The 15,870-nt window shown below is 35.2% G+C and overlaps 1 protein-coding gene across 8 annotated transcripts in view; it reads left to right on the forward strand.

The window, feature by feature from the left end:
- The window catches only part of EVI5 (ecotropic viral integration site 5), a 207,889-nt gene that overhangs the window by 42,882 nt on the left and 149,137 nt on the right, over nt 1-15,870 (forward strand). For all 8 annotated transcript variants that reach the window (XR_014326026.1, XM_082834512.1, XM_082834513.1 and 5 more), the window contains exon 2: nt 9,993-10,222. Coding sequence is in view for 7 of the 8 variants with exons in the window: in XM_082834512.1 (XP_082690638.1) it covers nt 10,074-10,222 (149 nt within the window). In the remaining variant the exon portion in view is untranslated. The remainder of the gene's footprint in view (nt 1-9,992; nt 10,223-15,870) is intronic.

Below are 15,870 nucleotides of genomic sequence, written 5' to 3' on the forward strand. Positions count from 1 at the left end.
TTTTTGCTTTTATTTCTTTTGCCTTAGGAGAGTGCCACAAGAAAATACTGCTACGATTTATGTCGAAGAGTGTTTCTTCTGGGAGTTTTATGGTTTCAGGTCTTATATTTGAGTTTATTTTTGTGTATGGTATGAAGGAATGTTCTAACCTCATTGTTTGACATGTGGCTGTTCAGTTTTCCCAGGATCACTGTTGAACAAACTGTCTTTTCTCCATAGTATATTCTTGCCTCCTTTGTCATAGTTTAATTGACCGTAGGTGCATGGGTTTATTTCTGGACTCTCTATTCTATTCCATTGATCTATGTGTCTGTTTTTGTGCCAGTACCGTTCTGTTTTGATTACTGTACACATAGCTTTGTTCTTAAGTCATCAAGAGGATTCATGAAAAGTAGAGAGTAGTCTCTTTGACCTATTATACTCTTTTTGGTGACAATATGAATATATATGAAATATTCTTTTTATTTTGTAAGGAACTAAGAGGCAGTACATCTAAATGGTTAATAATGTAACAATATAAGGACAGTATGACACGTATACCATAGGGTTGGAGGTTAAATTAGGTGATATCATCAAGTATCTGAGTATAAGCACTCAGTAAATATTAACTGGTATTACTTTACTAATGAATATCAAAATATTCAGTAAAGTCGTTCTCAGTATCTTCAGGGGATTGATTCCAGGACCTCTGCGGACCAAAATTCTGGGATACTCATTGGCGCAGTATTTGCATAAAACCTATGCACATCTCTTAATACTTTCAATCGTATATAGATTATTTATAATACTTAATAAAATGTAAATTCTGTGTACATAGTTGCCAGTGAGGGGCAAATTCAAGTTTTGCTGTTTGGAACTTTCTGGAATTTTTTTTCCCCTCAATATTTTCTATCCATGGTTTGTTGAATTGGTGGATATGAGACCACCGTTTACAGAGGACTGACTATATAGACGAAATGTACCATAGAAATGAAGGGAAAGGTGAGAACACGAAGTTACAAATGCCTTAAAGAATGAATACTGTTTGGAAACAGCATTTCTCAGAATATGTTTTGCAGATAATGGTGAAAAAAGGATTTACGGGCAGTTAAGTTTGGAAAGTACATTCCTCTACCTTCTATAGTTATGTCTCTGAGAAGTTCTATAATAAAAAAAAAATTCACCTAATCTATAGGACTTCAGCTTTTAGCAGTACGGTTCACTACATAGCTTAGAAAAACTCTTCCTATATAAAACATCTAGAAATGCAAACATCTTTTTAAATGCAAAATTGTATTTCCAGGAAGGTAAGGGAAATAACCCAGGCAAAAACAGCCAGAAACTGGAAACCAGATGGCCTTCAAGCCCACCCATGTATTGTATGAATTATTTATTTACTTTTTTGTATAATCTATAGAAAGCTGGAGTAGCTATATTAATTTCAGACAAAGCAGACTTGAGAAGGAAAATGTTCAGACATTATGTATTGATAAAGGGGTCAAGTCTCCTAACAGACATGGTTTATTAGGCAAAAACTGATAGAACTTCAAGGAGAAATAGATACATTCACTGTTATGGTTGGAGACTTCAGCACCTGTCTTTCAGTAATTTATAGATACAGCAGAGGCAGAAAATCAGTAAGGATATAGCTGAACGGTACCATCAGTCAAGTGTATTTAATGATGTTTATCTGACAACCACTGAATATACATTCTTTTCAGGCTCACATGTAACAGTCTTCAAGATGCACTATATTCTGGGTCATAAAACATACCTGAACATGTGCTCTTAGACCACAATGGAATTAAGTTAGAAATAACAGAAAGTTAGTTGGAAAATCTGAAAATATTTGGAGATTAAACACCACACTTTTAAGTAACACATGGATCAAAAAAAAAGTCCAAAGAAAAATTTAAAATATTTTGAAATAAAGGAAAATGGAAAGCAGCAAAAGCAGTGCTTAGAGATTAGTTTAGAGCATGGAATGTATATGTTAGAAAAGAAGAAAGATATAAAATGAGTTTCTAAGCTTCCAGCTCAGAGCACCAGAGAAAGAGAGCAATATAAGCCTTAAGCAAGTGGAAGAAAGAAATAAAAATTAGAGCATAAATAAATAAAACCAAAAACAGGAAGACAATAACAGAAAATCAACAAAACTAAAAGCTGGTTCTTTGAAAAGATTGATAAAATTGATAGACCTCTAGCCAGTCTAACAAAGACCAGAAGAGAGAAAGACACAGATTACTAATATAAGGAATGAAAGATGTAAATTTCTTTTTTTCATTTAATTATGATAAAATACACTGTTGACCCTTGAATAACACAGGAGTTAAGGGCACCGACCCTCCCACAGTTGAAAATCCATGTATGACTTTACAGCTGGAACTCTGTATTCATGGTTCTGCATCCTCAGATTCAAACAACCGCAGATCTTGTAGTACTGTAGTACATATTTATTGCAAAAAATCTGTGTATAAGTGGACCCATGCAGTTCAAATCCATGTTGTTCAAGGACCAACTGTACATAACAAACAATTTACCATTTTAAGCATTTTAAAAAAAATAAATTTATTTTATTTATTTATTTTTGGCTGCGTTGGGTCTTTGTTGCTGCACGCAGGCTTTCTCTCATTGTGGCGGGCAGGGGCTATTCTTCGTTGTGGTGCGTGGGCTTCTCTTGTGGAGCACCAGCTCTAGGCGCGTGGACTTCAGTATAGTGGCACGCGGGGTCAGTAGTTGTGGCTCACAGGCTCTAGAGCGCAGGCTCAGTAGTTATGGCGCATGGGCTTAGTTGCTCTGCAGCATGTGGGATGTCCCTGGACCAGGGTTCAAACCTGTGACCCCTGCATTGGAAGGCGGATTCTTAACCACTGCGCCACCAGGGAAGTTCCACATTTTAAGCATTTTTAAGTGTACAGTTCAGTGGCATTAAGTACATTCACATTGTTGTACGACCGTCATCACTCCATCTCCAGAGTACCCATTAAACTCCCCACTTCCCACTTCCCTGGCAGCCAATCTACTTTCTGCCTCTATGAATTTGACTACTCTTGGTACCTCATATAAGTGGAATCATAGAATATTTGTCATTTTGTGACTGGCTTATTTCACTTAAAATAATGCCTTAAGGGTTCATTCATGTAGCATATGTCAGAATTTTCTTCCTTTTTAAGGCCAAATAATACTCTATTACACTTAACAATGTGTATATAATACTTTTTTTTTTTTGATTTGATTTATTTATTTATTTTTGGCTGTGTTGGGTCTTCATTGCTGCATGCGGGCTTTCTTAAGTTGCTGCGAGCTGGGGCTACTCTTTGTGGTGGTGTGCGGGCTTCAGTAGTTGTGGCACGTGGGCTCAGTAGTTGTGGCTCATGGGCTCTAGAGTGCAGGCTCAGTAGTGGCGCATGGGCTTAGTTGCTCCGTGGCATGTGGGATCTTCCTGGTCCAGGGCTCGAACCCGTGTCACCTGCATTGGCAGGTGGATTCTTAACCACTGCGCCACCAGGGAAGTCCCTATAGTACATTTAAAAAATCCAGTTATTCATTGATGAGCACTTGAGTTGCTTCTGCCATTGGATGTTGTGAATAATGCTGCTACGAACTTGGATATACAAATATCCCTGCTTTTAATCCTTTTGTGTACATACCCAGAAGTGGAATTGCTGGATTATATGGTAATCCTATGTTCAGTTTTTTGAGAAACCATCATATTTGTTTCCACAGCAGCTGCACCTTCTTACCACTTTACATTCCTATCAGCAATGCCAATACTTGTTATTTTACGTTTTTATTTTTTTAATTTTAATTTTTATAGTAGCTGTCCTATTCTTTTTCAAATTCCTTTTCCATTTAGGTTAATACAGAGTATTGAGCAGAGTTCCCTGTGCTGTACAGTAAGTCCTTGTTGGTTATCTATTTTAAATATAGCAGTGTGTACATGAATAGATACATGTATATGTAATCATGTGTAAGTGAATCACTCTGCTATACAACTGAAACTAACACGACATTGTTAATCAGCTATACTCCAGTATAAAATAAAAAAAACAGCTATCCTAATGTGTGTGAAGTGGTATCTTATTGTGGCTTTGGTTTGCATTCCCTAATTAGTGATGTTGAGCATCTTTTCATATGCCTGTTATGCTTATTGGCCATTTGTATATCTTTGGAGAAATGTCTTTTGCCCATTTTTTATGGGATTGTTTGAGTTGTTGATTTTAGGAGTTCCTTATCTATTCTGAATATATGTGAATATATACATATAAATGTGTATATATATATATATATATATATATATATATATACACACACATATATATATACACATATACATATATGTATATATTTGGCATGGCCAAAAAAAAAAAAAAGAGTTAATACTAGTTGTTGTGAAAAGTCCTAAAAAAATATGCTAAATTGTTGAATCAGCCTTGATTTTTGTTTTTGGCCACACCACACGGCATGTGAGATCTTAGTTCTCCGACCATGCCCCCTGAATTGGCAGCGCGGAGTCTTAACCTCTGGACCGCCAGGGAAGTCCCAGCCTTGATACTATAAAACAAAGTAACTGCAAAATGATAGAAAAAAAAAAAGAGTCTAGTTATCTGAATTGTATCAATTTTTTCTTTGTTTCATAAAATCAACTGAAGTTAGTGTGTTTGAAGGCATTTTTGGAAAGTAAGGTTTGTTACACAGTAAAATCCTGACCAACTTACTGGAACCTCCAGCCTTCAGGAATCAGACTGAATCAAGATGTCTCAAGAATAAAGGTCATAGTGATAGAAATGGGATTATTTTGCAGCTCCTAATTCTCTAAGATGGTCCTCAACCTTCTGTAATCTGGTTTCTGCTTCCTTCACTGTGGAATGGATTAATTGAGGTCATTAGTGACTACATCTCTTGCCAACTTTTGGTCTAATACACTCTTGTTTTTTTTCTTTTTTTAACCATTGAATTGTACACTTTATTTTGTTGTTGTTGTTTTAACATTTATTTATTTATTTATTTTGGGTGGCACCGGGTCTTAGTTGAGGCATTGCAGGATCTTCGTTGCAGCATGCGGGCTTGTAGTTGCAGCACACACGTTTCTTAGTTGCAGCACGCTGACTCTTAATTGTGGCATGCTACCTCTCAGTTGGGGTATGCATGCGGAATCTAGTTCCCCGACCAGGGATCAAACCCGGGTCCCCTGCACTGGGAATGTGGTGTCTTACCCACTGGACCACTGGGGAAATCACGGGTCTTATTCACTCTTGACAGTGGTTAAGAGCAGAGAATCTCAAACCAGACTGTCTACGTTCCACTCTTAATAGCTTTCTAATATAAAAGTTGTGTTACCTCTCTGGGTCATCATTTAAAAAGTGTCATCACTTTTACAATGGGGAAAGTAGTGATACCTGCTTTAGAGTATTTTAGATTTTGGATCTAAAATTGGAATCTTTAAAAACAGTCCTTTTGGGGAGTTAAGAGCATCTTTATAAGTTCTAATAAAATATAAAGTGATAAAGGAACCATGATTGTTTCTCATGGGAGATCCTATTCAAATATTATAGCAATAGCTAAGGCTTTTACTAAACTTATTTAATTTATTTTATTAGTATTTTATTTTTTAAGAGCAGTTTTTGGTTCACAGCAAAATTGAGTGGAAAGCACAGAGATTTCCCATCTACCCCTTACCCCTACACATGCAGACCCATCCCCCATTATCAACATTCACTACCAGGGTGGTACCTGTGTTACAATTGATGAGACTATGTTGACACATCATAATCATCCAGTCCATAGTTTATATTATAGTTCACGCTTGATGGTTTACATTCTGTGGGCTTGGACAAATGTATAATGACATGTATCTACCATTTTTGTATCATTCAGAGCATTTTCACTACCCTAAAAATCCTCTGTGTTCTGCTTGTTTGTCCCTTCCCTCGCCCAAATGCTGATCTTTTTACTGTCTCCATAATTTTGCCTTTTCCAGAATGTCATATAGTTGGAATTATACATTATGTAGATTTTTCAGATTGACTAAGCTCTTTTAAAATTGAGATATAATTCACATACCATAAAATTCACTCGTTTCAAGTGTACAGTTCAGTGGCATTTAGTATATTCACAGGTTCGTATAACTGTCACTGCAGTCCAATCCCAGAGCATTTTCATCACTCTAGGAAGAAACTCTGTACCCATTAGCAGTCATTCCCCATCCCCCCTCCTACAGTCCCTCCAAGCCACCCAACTTCTTTCTGTCTCTGGATTTGCCTATTCTAGACATTTTATGTAAATGGAATCATACGATGTATGGCCTTTTGTGTCAGATTACTAAGCATTTTTAATGATGGTTTTAATCTTTCCAAAGTATGTTCATGTTTAAAAATAAATGCATAACACCTCTATGAGGTAGACAGGAACTTTGTGACAACCTTTGTGACATAATTGCATTGTCAGATTTATTGTGTCCTCATGACCTCAGTTTACCATAGGATGAGGGAAAGAGGTTTAGAGGTGGCAGGTTAGAGATTTGGAAAAGTAGAGTTAAAGGAAAAATAGGACATGATGATATATGAAAAATAACTCATCCTGTGGGATTTCTAGAACCATGAGAATTAAACTTTATTAAAGTGCAACTGCAATTAAATACTCCAGTTATATTTAAGAATTTTAAATTGTAAAGATGGTTGTTGAGCCTTCAGTAGTTATAGACTGAATCTCATTTCATCAGGGTTGAAAGGATGTCAGGATTGTGCTCCGGGTTATTCCAAATTTTTTAAATGGAAGCCTGTTGCTACAGTGTGCAGAAAGGGTATGATAAATTTATTTTTAAAAACAAATTAAAGCAAATAATAGGTGTCTTTTGCTTTGCTACAGTTAGCTTGAGTAGAGAACTTTTATATAATGGAAATGTAAAGCATTAATTCTTTCTTTAAAAATTTTTTTCCGTATTTATTTCCATATACTTCAATTTTAAGATTGAAGTATAGTTGATTTATAGTGTTTCCGGTGTATAAATCAAAGTGATCCTTTGATTCTTTTTTTTTTTTTCAGATCCTTTTCCCTTATAGATTATTACAAGATACTGAATATCGTTCCCTGTGCTATATATACAGTAGGTCCTTGTTGTAAGCATTAATTTTTGAAAGTTGTGAGTATATTTGAAATTTGTCGTCAGTGTTAGTAAAGGGTAACATTTTTCTGTAAATTTTATGTGTTAGGTTTTCTGTTTTACAATATAGTGTGCTTGTGGGATGCAAATTAGTGCCATCTTCACAGTTGAATTTGTAGTTGTAACTGAGTAGAGAAAATCAATAGGATAACAAACTACAACAGGCTGTCTTGTTGTCTGCCATGGCTCTTACCGTTTCCTGGTACAAAGGAAGTTCTGGCTAAATTATTTGGTTACTATCTGGCCTTTTGCCTTAATGAACTGTGCTGCTGGTCTATTCATTGGCGAGGACTTTTTTTTTTGGCCTGGAAGCCTAAATGATCGTCCCCATACTTCTTTTCCTTGGTTCCCCTACTTCATCCTGCTTGTCTTTCTTCCTTCAACAGTAAGAGCTCCCTGATCCCTTCTATAATGCCATTCCAAGGGAAGTAAGTTCTAAAATGAAAAAGTTACTGAAAATGAAAAGAAAATGAGAGGTATCTTTAAGTTAATGAAACTCTTGCCCCTATTCACTTGTAATCAAATCTTTGTCTCAGAAGTTCCAGCCTCACATTGAGTGGCATAACTATGACCTTAGAATCCCTTTTCCCTACATTGAATTTTTCTGCTGCTGGGTGAGGTGGAGGAAGTGGGGACATGTATGTGTTGATGAAGTGAGAAGGAAAGACTTGGACAACCCATGAGGGGAGAGTAGTATCTGCTAAGATAGTCTAGGTGGCATTTTTATTTGTGTATATAAGTTGGTGTTTAATTTTTGTGTGTATAAGTTGCTGTATGTAACCAAGGTTAGCTGAGAATATGTCTATCTAGAAAACAACTTTATAGTGCTTTAGTCATTTTCTGTTGCATAAAATTTAAGATCTTCTCAAAGCACGTAAAAGCACTTCATAGTTTTTGTCTAAGAACTTCACAATCAAGAAGCTCTTTTTCTTTTTCTGACTTATCTTCACTCTGGGGCGAAGTGAGAGTAGCATCGACATATATACACTACCAAATATAAAATAGTTAGCTAGTGGGAAGCAGCCACATAGCACAGGGAGATCAGCTTGGTGCTTTGTGACGACCTAGAGGGGTGGGATAGGGAGGCTCAAGAGGGAGGGGATATGGGGTATATGTATGCATATGGCTGATTCACTTTGTTGTACAACAGAAACTAACACAGTATTGTGAAGCAGCTGTACTCCTATAAAGATCTGTTAAAAAAAAAAGAAGCTCTTTTTGTGATAGTTTCAAAAAAGTATAATCCCTTAAAAAAACTACTGTACCTTATTTTGTAAACTCAAATTAAGAATGTTTAGTTTTATATAGATATTCAAATATGGTTATTGTTCACATTGTTTTTCATTACTGAAGTGATAATGCCTGTTTGAATATTACTTATGTATATTTTGTGTTTCAAATGAATTCGCTGTAGGCATATCTGCTTAGGACTTTGGCATGATTTATGAAGAATATATAGACGTTTGTATAGTTCATTGAATCTTAGAGATGGGAGGGATTTGAAAGGCTTTTTTAGTCCTGGTTGCCCACCTAGAACAGAAACTCATCTTCAACCAACTCTTGACTTTTGACTCTTATATTATTAATTTTTTTTAACATTCTTTTTCATATTCTTTTCCATTATGGTTTATCACAGGATATTAAATATAGTTCCCTGTGCTGTACAGTAGGACCTTGTTGTTTATCCATTCTATATATACCAGTTTGCATCTGCTAATCCCAAACTCCCACTCCACTTCACCCCTCCCCTAACCCTGTCCCTCTTGGCAACCACCAGTCTATTCTCTATGTTCTTGAGTCTGTTTCATAGATATGTTCATTTGTGTCATATTTTAGATTCCACATATAAGTGATATCATATGGTATTTGTTATTCTCTTTCTGACTTCACTTAATATGATAATCTGTAGCTGCATCCATGTTGCTGCAAATGGCATTATTTCATTCTTTTTATGGCTGAGTAGTATTCCATTGTATATATGTACCACATCTTCTTTATCCAGTCATCTGTCAGGGGACATTTAGGTTTCCATGTTGACTCTTATAATGAATTTTTTAAAAAAAATTTTATTGGAGTATGGTTGCTTTACAATGTTGTGTTATGGATTCTTAATTGTAGCCATTGGTAGGAAATGTCTACTGTTTCTAGGCATCCCATTCTATTTCTGACTAGTTCTAACTATTTGAAAATTGTACCTGAAACTCTCTTACTCTGTTAAATCAATCATTTATCATAATTTTGTTCTTCTAGAGCTAAATCCTCTTTAATAAAAATACTCTTTAGTGGTTTGAAGATACATCATGAGTCTCATTTCATCTTATTTATACTAAGCCCAATTTTTGTTGAATTGTTGGTCATATAGGATTTCCCTGTCCTCATCACCTAATGGACATGTTTTAGTTCCTCGGCTTTCAAATGTTTTTGACTGTAACCCAAATAAAGAATATATTTCATATCCCAACTCAACATACATGTAGTATGTAGTTTTAATACATATATGCAACTGAGACAGAAATTTTATAAGACAATATACCTTTACATTGACACTTTCTGCTCTTTTTCATTTTTTAAAAACGGTGGTGTTACCTATTAAATTGATTTTATCACTCCCTGATGGATTTTAGCCTGTAGTTTGGAAAACATTGTTCTAATTTGTTCATGTCGCAGAACTGAAATAAGGAGTTTCCAAAAGCTGTATGTTAGGACAATCATTGCTAAAACAGGTTTTACCTTTATTAACTCAAAGAAAACATTCTGATGGTGGTTATAAAGTAAAACTAAACAGGATTATCAACTTCTTGGTAATGCATACAATACAATTGACGTATGCAACTATTATTTTTATCCTTAGGTGGCGACAGACAAGGTTGCAGAAAAGTTGAGTTCTACTCTCTCATGGGTGAAGAACACAGTGTCACATACAGTCAGTCAGATGGCCAGTCAGGTGGCAAGTCCATCTGCTTCATTACACACTACATCCTCGTCTACCACACTGTCAACGCCAGCCCTTTCACCATCTTCCCCATCACAGTTGAGTCCAGACGACTTAGAACTCCTGGCTAAACTGGAGGAACAAAATAGGTAAGTGAGGTTGCTTGGGTTTTCTTTCTTTTAATTATCATACAAAGTCAACCATTCATATATGTATATATGCCATAATCAAAATTTTAAATATTTGTTCAAATTAAGAATGTTTAGGGGAGTTCCCTGGTGGCCTAGTGGTTAGGATTCTGGGCTTTCACTGCTGTGGCCCGGGTTCTAGTCCTGGTCAGGGAATGAGGTGCCGCAAGCTGTGTGGCGTGGCCAAAGAAAAAAGAATGTTTAGTTTTTGGCTCCTTGTTTATCAAAGCTACTTAACAAAAGTATTCAAGTCTTTTTTGGAGGAGTTGGTCTTAAAACTAAAGTTGGACTAAAATTTTCTTCTGCCTTGGATAGCTGTAGAGATTTGTTTTCTTAATATAGCAAATTATCTAAATTTTTCCTGAATTTTAGAAAAGGTTTTTAAGGCAAATAAAACTACCATTTTTGTTTTTTAAACTCTCTAAATAGTCCCCTTTGGTTAAGCTGTAGAATTATTTAATTTAGGATGGATATCTGATTTATGATTTAGAGTGGGAAATCTCTTCATAAATTTATTCATGGAAGGCAAAGTATTCTTTTCTTTTAATGGTGTGATATAGAATACTTGTTTACTCTGTTATTAATGTGTACTGTGGACCCTGGGTACCCCTTCACTAATATTGCTATCAGAAGTTCTCTAGGGCATCAGCTATTAAAGAGTTATTGGAAGAGCGTCCTTTTACGTTCAGTCAAGATATATACCACCACTGGCTTTAAGGGTAATAAGAGAGATAATTTCTAACAGCTCTTTTGATATATAATGTACATAATAAAGTACACATACTTAAGGTATACAATTTGATAAGTTTTGACATATGTATATACCTGTGAAATTATCAACCAAATCAAGAAAATGAATATATCTGTTATCTGCCTTTCTATCCCCAGATAGCCGTTGATTTGCCTTTTGTCACTATAGATTAGTTTGCATTTTCTGCAGTTTTATAGAAATAGAATCATACAGTGTGTACTCTTTTTTAATGGGTTATTTCACTAGCATAATTTTTATGTTGTAGCACATATGAATACTTCATTCCTTTTTTTTGCTTAGTAGTATTCCATTGTATGGATATATCACAGTTTACCTACTCACCTGTTGTGAAATGCTATAAACATTTGTGTACAAACCTTTGTATAGATTTATGCTCTCATTTCTCCTGGGTAGATACCTAGGAATGGAATGGCTGGTTTATATGGTAGGTGTACATTTAATTGTCGACCTGTTTTCCAAAGGGCCTATAGTTTTCCACATTCTCATCATCAATGTATGAACATTTCAGTTCTTCTACATCCTTACCAATGCTTGGTACAGTCTTTTAATTTTAGCCATTCTAATAGGTATTTGTATCTTGTGGTTTTAATTTTCATTTCCCTAATGGTGTTGAGCATCTTTTTATGTGCTTATTTGCCATTGATATGTCATCTTTGATTAAATGTCTGTCTGAAATTTTTGCCCATTTAAAAACATTAGGTTGTTTGCTTTCTTACTATTGTGTTTTAAGAGTTCTTTATATATTTCAGGTGCAAGTCGTTTATCCATATATATGTTTTTCAAATATTTTTTTGCAGTCTGTGGCTTATTCTCTTAGCATTATCTTTTGAAGAGCCAAAGTTTTAAATTGTAATTAAGTCCAATTTGAAGTTGTTCTTTTGTGGACTTTGCTTTTGATGGCTCAAGTTCACACAGGTAGACTCCTATGTTAGAGAAGGTTTATATTTTTAAGTTTCAGATTTACTGTCGTACATTTGAGTTAATTTATTTGTATGAAACAGAGCATAGATCAAAGTTCAGTTTTTGAATATGCATGTTTAATTGTATTTGTTGAAAAGACTGTCCTTTCTCCACTTAATTACTTTTGCACTTTTGTCAAAAGTCAGTTGTCTGTATACGTTATGTGCTTATTTCTGGATTCTTTTTCTGTTCCACTGATCTATTTGTCTACTTTAATGTTAGTATGACACTGTCTTGATTATTGTAGCTTTCTAATAGGTCTTGAAATCAGATAGTGTTAATCCTCCATCTTTGTTCTTTTGACTATTTTTGCTGTTTATCATACCCTTGTGAATTTTACATGAAGTAATTTGTACAAAAATGCTTGCTGAGATTTTAATCAGAATGCTGTTGAATTCTTAACAGTATTGCCTTCCACCCATGAACACAATATATTTCTCATTTACTTATTACTTGTGCATGCTATTGTTTTTGTAAATTTAATTTTTGATTGTTCATTGCTACCATATAGAAATACAATCATTTTTCTTTTGTCATTCGTGTATCCTGCTGCCTTGATAAATTCACTTGTTCTGGTAGGTTTTGTTGTTTCTTTAGATTCCATTAGATTTTCTACATAGATGAGCATGTGGTCTGTGAATAAAAGCATGTTTGTGTCTTCCTTTACAATATGGATGCCTTTTATATCTTTTTCTTGCCTTATTGCAATTGACTAGTACCTCCAGTACAAATTTGAGTGTAAGCGATGAACAGATAGCCTTGTTTTCCTGATCTTAAGGGGAAAGCATTAAATATGAAGTTAATTGTAGGTTTCTGTAGATGACTTTTATCAAATTGAAGAAGTTCCTTTTTATTTCTCATTTGCTGAGAGTTTATAAGAAACAGAAGTTGGATTTTGTCAAATGCTTTTCCTGAATCTTTTGAAATGATTACATCGTTTTCCTCTTTTAGTTTAATATGGCAAATTACATTGATTTTTAAATGTTAAACCAACTTTGCGTTCCTAGGATAAACCCCACTTAGTCATTATATACTGTCTTTATAAAGTATTGTTTACTGTCTTTATAAAATACTGTTGGATATGATGTGTTAAAATTTTGTTTGGAATTTTTGCATCTATTTTCAGGAGGGAAATTGGTCTGTAGTTGTCTTCCGACGTCTTTGACCTTTATCTGTAATGTCTTGTGTCCTTGTAATGTCTTTGTGATCTTTCTTCTTTTCTAATATAAGTGTTTAGTGCTGTACGTTTTTCCTAAAGCTCTGCTTTAGCAACATCCCTTTAAATTTTATGGTCCTGAGTGTGGTCTGTTTTGATAAATATTTTATGTGCACTTGAGAAGATTGTGTATTTAGCTGTTGTTTGGTGGCGTATTCTATAAATGTTAATTGATTCAAATTGATTGATAGTGTTGTTCAAGTCTACTGTATCTTTGCTGGTTTTATGTTTACTTGTTGTATCAGATATTGATGTCAGATGTTGAGAGAAGAGTATTGAAACCTCCAACTATAATTGTGGATTTATTTCTGTTTAAATTTTATCAGTCTTTGTTTCATGTAACTTGAAGTTTTATTATTGTGTATATAAACGTTCAGAATTGTTATGTCCTGTTGTGAAATGCACTCATTATCCCTAGTAATATTGTTTGCTTAGAAATCTACTTTATCTCATCTAGTCACTGTAGCTTTCTTTTGAATAATGTTAAAATTTTATATATTTTTCCATCCTTTTATTCTATTTTTTTCTTTATCTTTAAAGTTTGTCAGTTAGCATATAGTGGCTCTTGCTTTTTAAAATACAATCTGACAATCTTTGCCTTTTAATTACGGTAATTAGATCACTTTTAAAAAAAATTATGACAAAATTTTATTTCTTGCTCACGTTAACGTTCATCCCAAACTGCAGGCTGAGTACATTTTTGCTGCACACTTCATTTCTGGAACAGTGACCAGCCCCTATGCAGGATAAACCAGACTCATGGCAAATAGTGGAAATATATCTTAAAACATCTGCTAGACAGTGATACGCATAACTTCAACTCACATTTTATTGGCCAAAGCAGATCACATACTCACACTCCTTATAGAGTGAAGTGAGGATTAGAATCTTCTTGCTGGATCTTAGAAAATACATGCTTATTATTTCAGCACCTTTTCCAGTATTTTTATTGTATTGTTATTGTGCTCTTAATTATTCACATACCATAAAATCCATCCCTTTAAAGTGTACAATTTAGTGGTATTTTTAGTACACTCACAGAGTTGTGCAAACATTACCACTATCCAATTTCAGAACGTTTTTATGACTCCCAAAAGAAACTTTGTACCCATTAGTCTCCCCTTTCCTCCCTCCTTCCAGCTGCTGGTAACCACTAATCTACTTTCTGTCTCCATGGATTTGCCTATTCTGGACATTTCATTGGTAGTCTTTTGTGACTAGCTTCTTTTACTTAACATAGTATTTTCTAGGTTTTGAGGAAAATAGATCATTTACATTTAATGTAATTCTTGATATGGTTATGTTTATATTTGTCATCTTGTTTTACTGTTCTTTATCTTTTAATTTTTCGGCCCTTTGACTGAATGAAATGTTCTTTATGATTCTGTTTTATCTTTTGTTGATTTATTGGCTATAACTGTTTTTTTTTATTTTTATAACATCTTTATTGGGGTATAATTGCTTTACAATGGTGTGTTAGTTTCTGCTTTATAACAAAGTGAATCAGTTATACATATACATATGTTCCCATATCTCTTCCCTCTTGCGGTTGCTTTATGGTTCATAGTATATATCCTTAACTAACTTAGCATGGTATGCCTTCAAGAGATCTCATACCATTTCACATGTAGTGTAAGAATTTAGAATAGTACATTTCCATTTCTCCTCTCCAATCCTTTGTGCTAGTTTTATCATGCATTTTGCTTTTGTATATGTTATAAACCCCATACTACATTATTATTTTTGCTTCAGTAGTCAATTATCTTTTAAATGAGATTGAAATAATAAGAAAAAAATCTTATATTTGCCTACATAGCTTCCATTTCTGGTGCTCTTTGGTTCTTTTTTTTTTGTGGTACGCGGGCCTCTCACTGCTGTGGCCTCTCCCGTTGCGGAGCACAGGCTCCGGACGTGCAGGCTCAGCAGCCATGGCTCACGGGCCCAGCCGTCCGCGGCATGTAGGATCTTCCCGGACCGGGGCACGAACCCGCGTCCCCTGCATCGGCAGGCGGACTCTCAACCACTGCACCACCAGGGAAGCCCTCTTTGGTTCTTTTTTAGCTCCAGATTTCCAACTGATAGAATTTTCCTTCTATCTGGGGGACTTGCTTTTATATTTCATGTAGTGTGGGTTACTCCTGTATGTCTGAGTCTTCATTTTGCCTTTGATTTTTAAAAATATTTTTTCTGAGTATAGGACTCTAGGTTGACAGGGCTTATTGTTTGTTTTTTTTGTTTGTTTTCCTTCAGTACTGTAATGATGTGTCATTGACTTCACTCTTGTATTGTTTACATCAGGAAATCTGATGCAATCCTTATCTTTGTTCCTGTGTATATAATGTGCCATTTTCCCTCTCTGTCTCCTTTTAGAGTTTTTCTTTATCCCTGGTTTTATTAATTAATTAATTAATTAATGTATTTATTTTTGGCTGCATGGGGTCTTCATTGCTGCGCACGGGCTTTCTCTAGTTGTGGTGAGCGGCAGCTACTCTTCGTTGCGGTGCATGGGCTTCTCACTGCAGTGGCTTCTCTTGTTGTGGAGCATGGGCTCTAGGCTCCTGGGCTTCAGTAGTTGCGGCATGCAGGCTCAGTAGTTGTGGGTTGCGGGCTCTAGAACGCAGGCTCAGTAGTTGTGGCACACGGGCTAAGTTGCTCTGCGGC

Source organism: Leucopleurus acutus (assembly GCF_964270905.1).
Source record: "Leucopleurus acutus genome assembly, chromosome: 2".
NCBI lineage: Eukaryota > Metazoa > Chordata > Mammalia > Artiodactyla > Delphinidae > Leucopleurus > Leucopleurus acutus.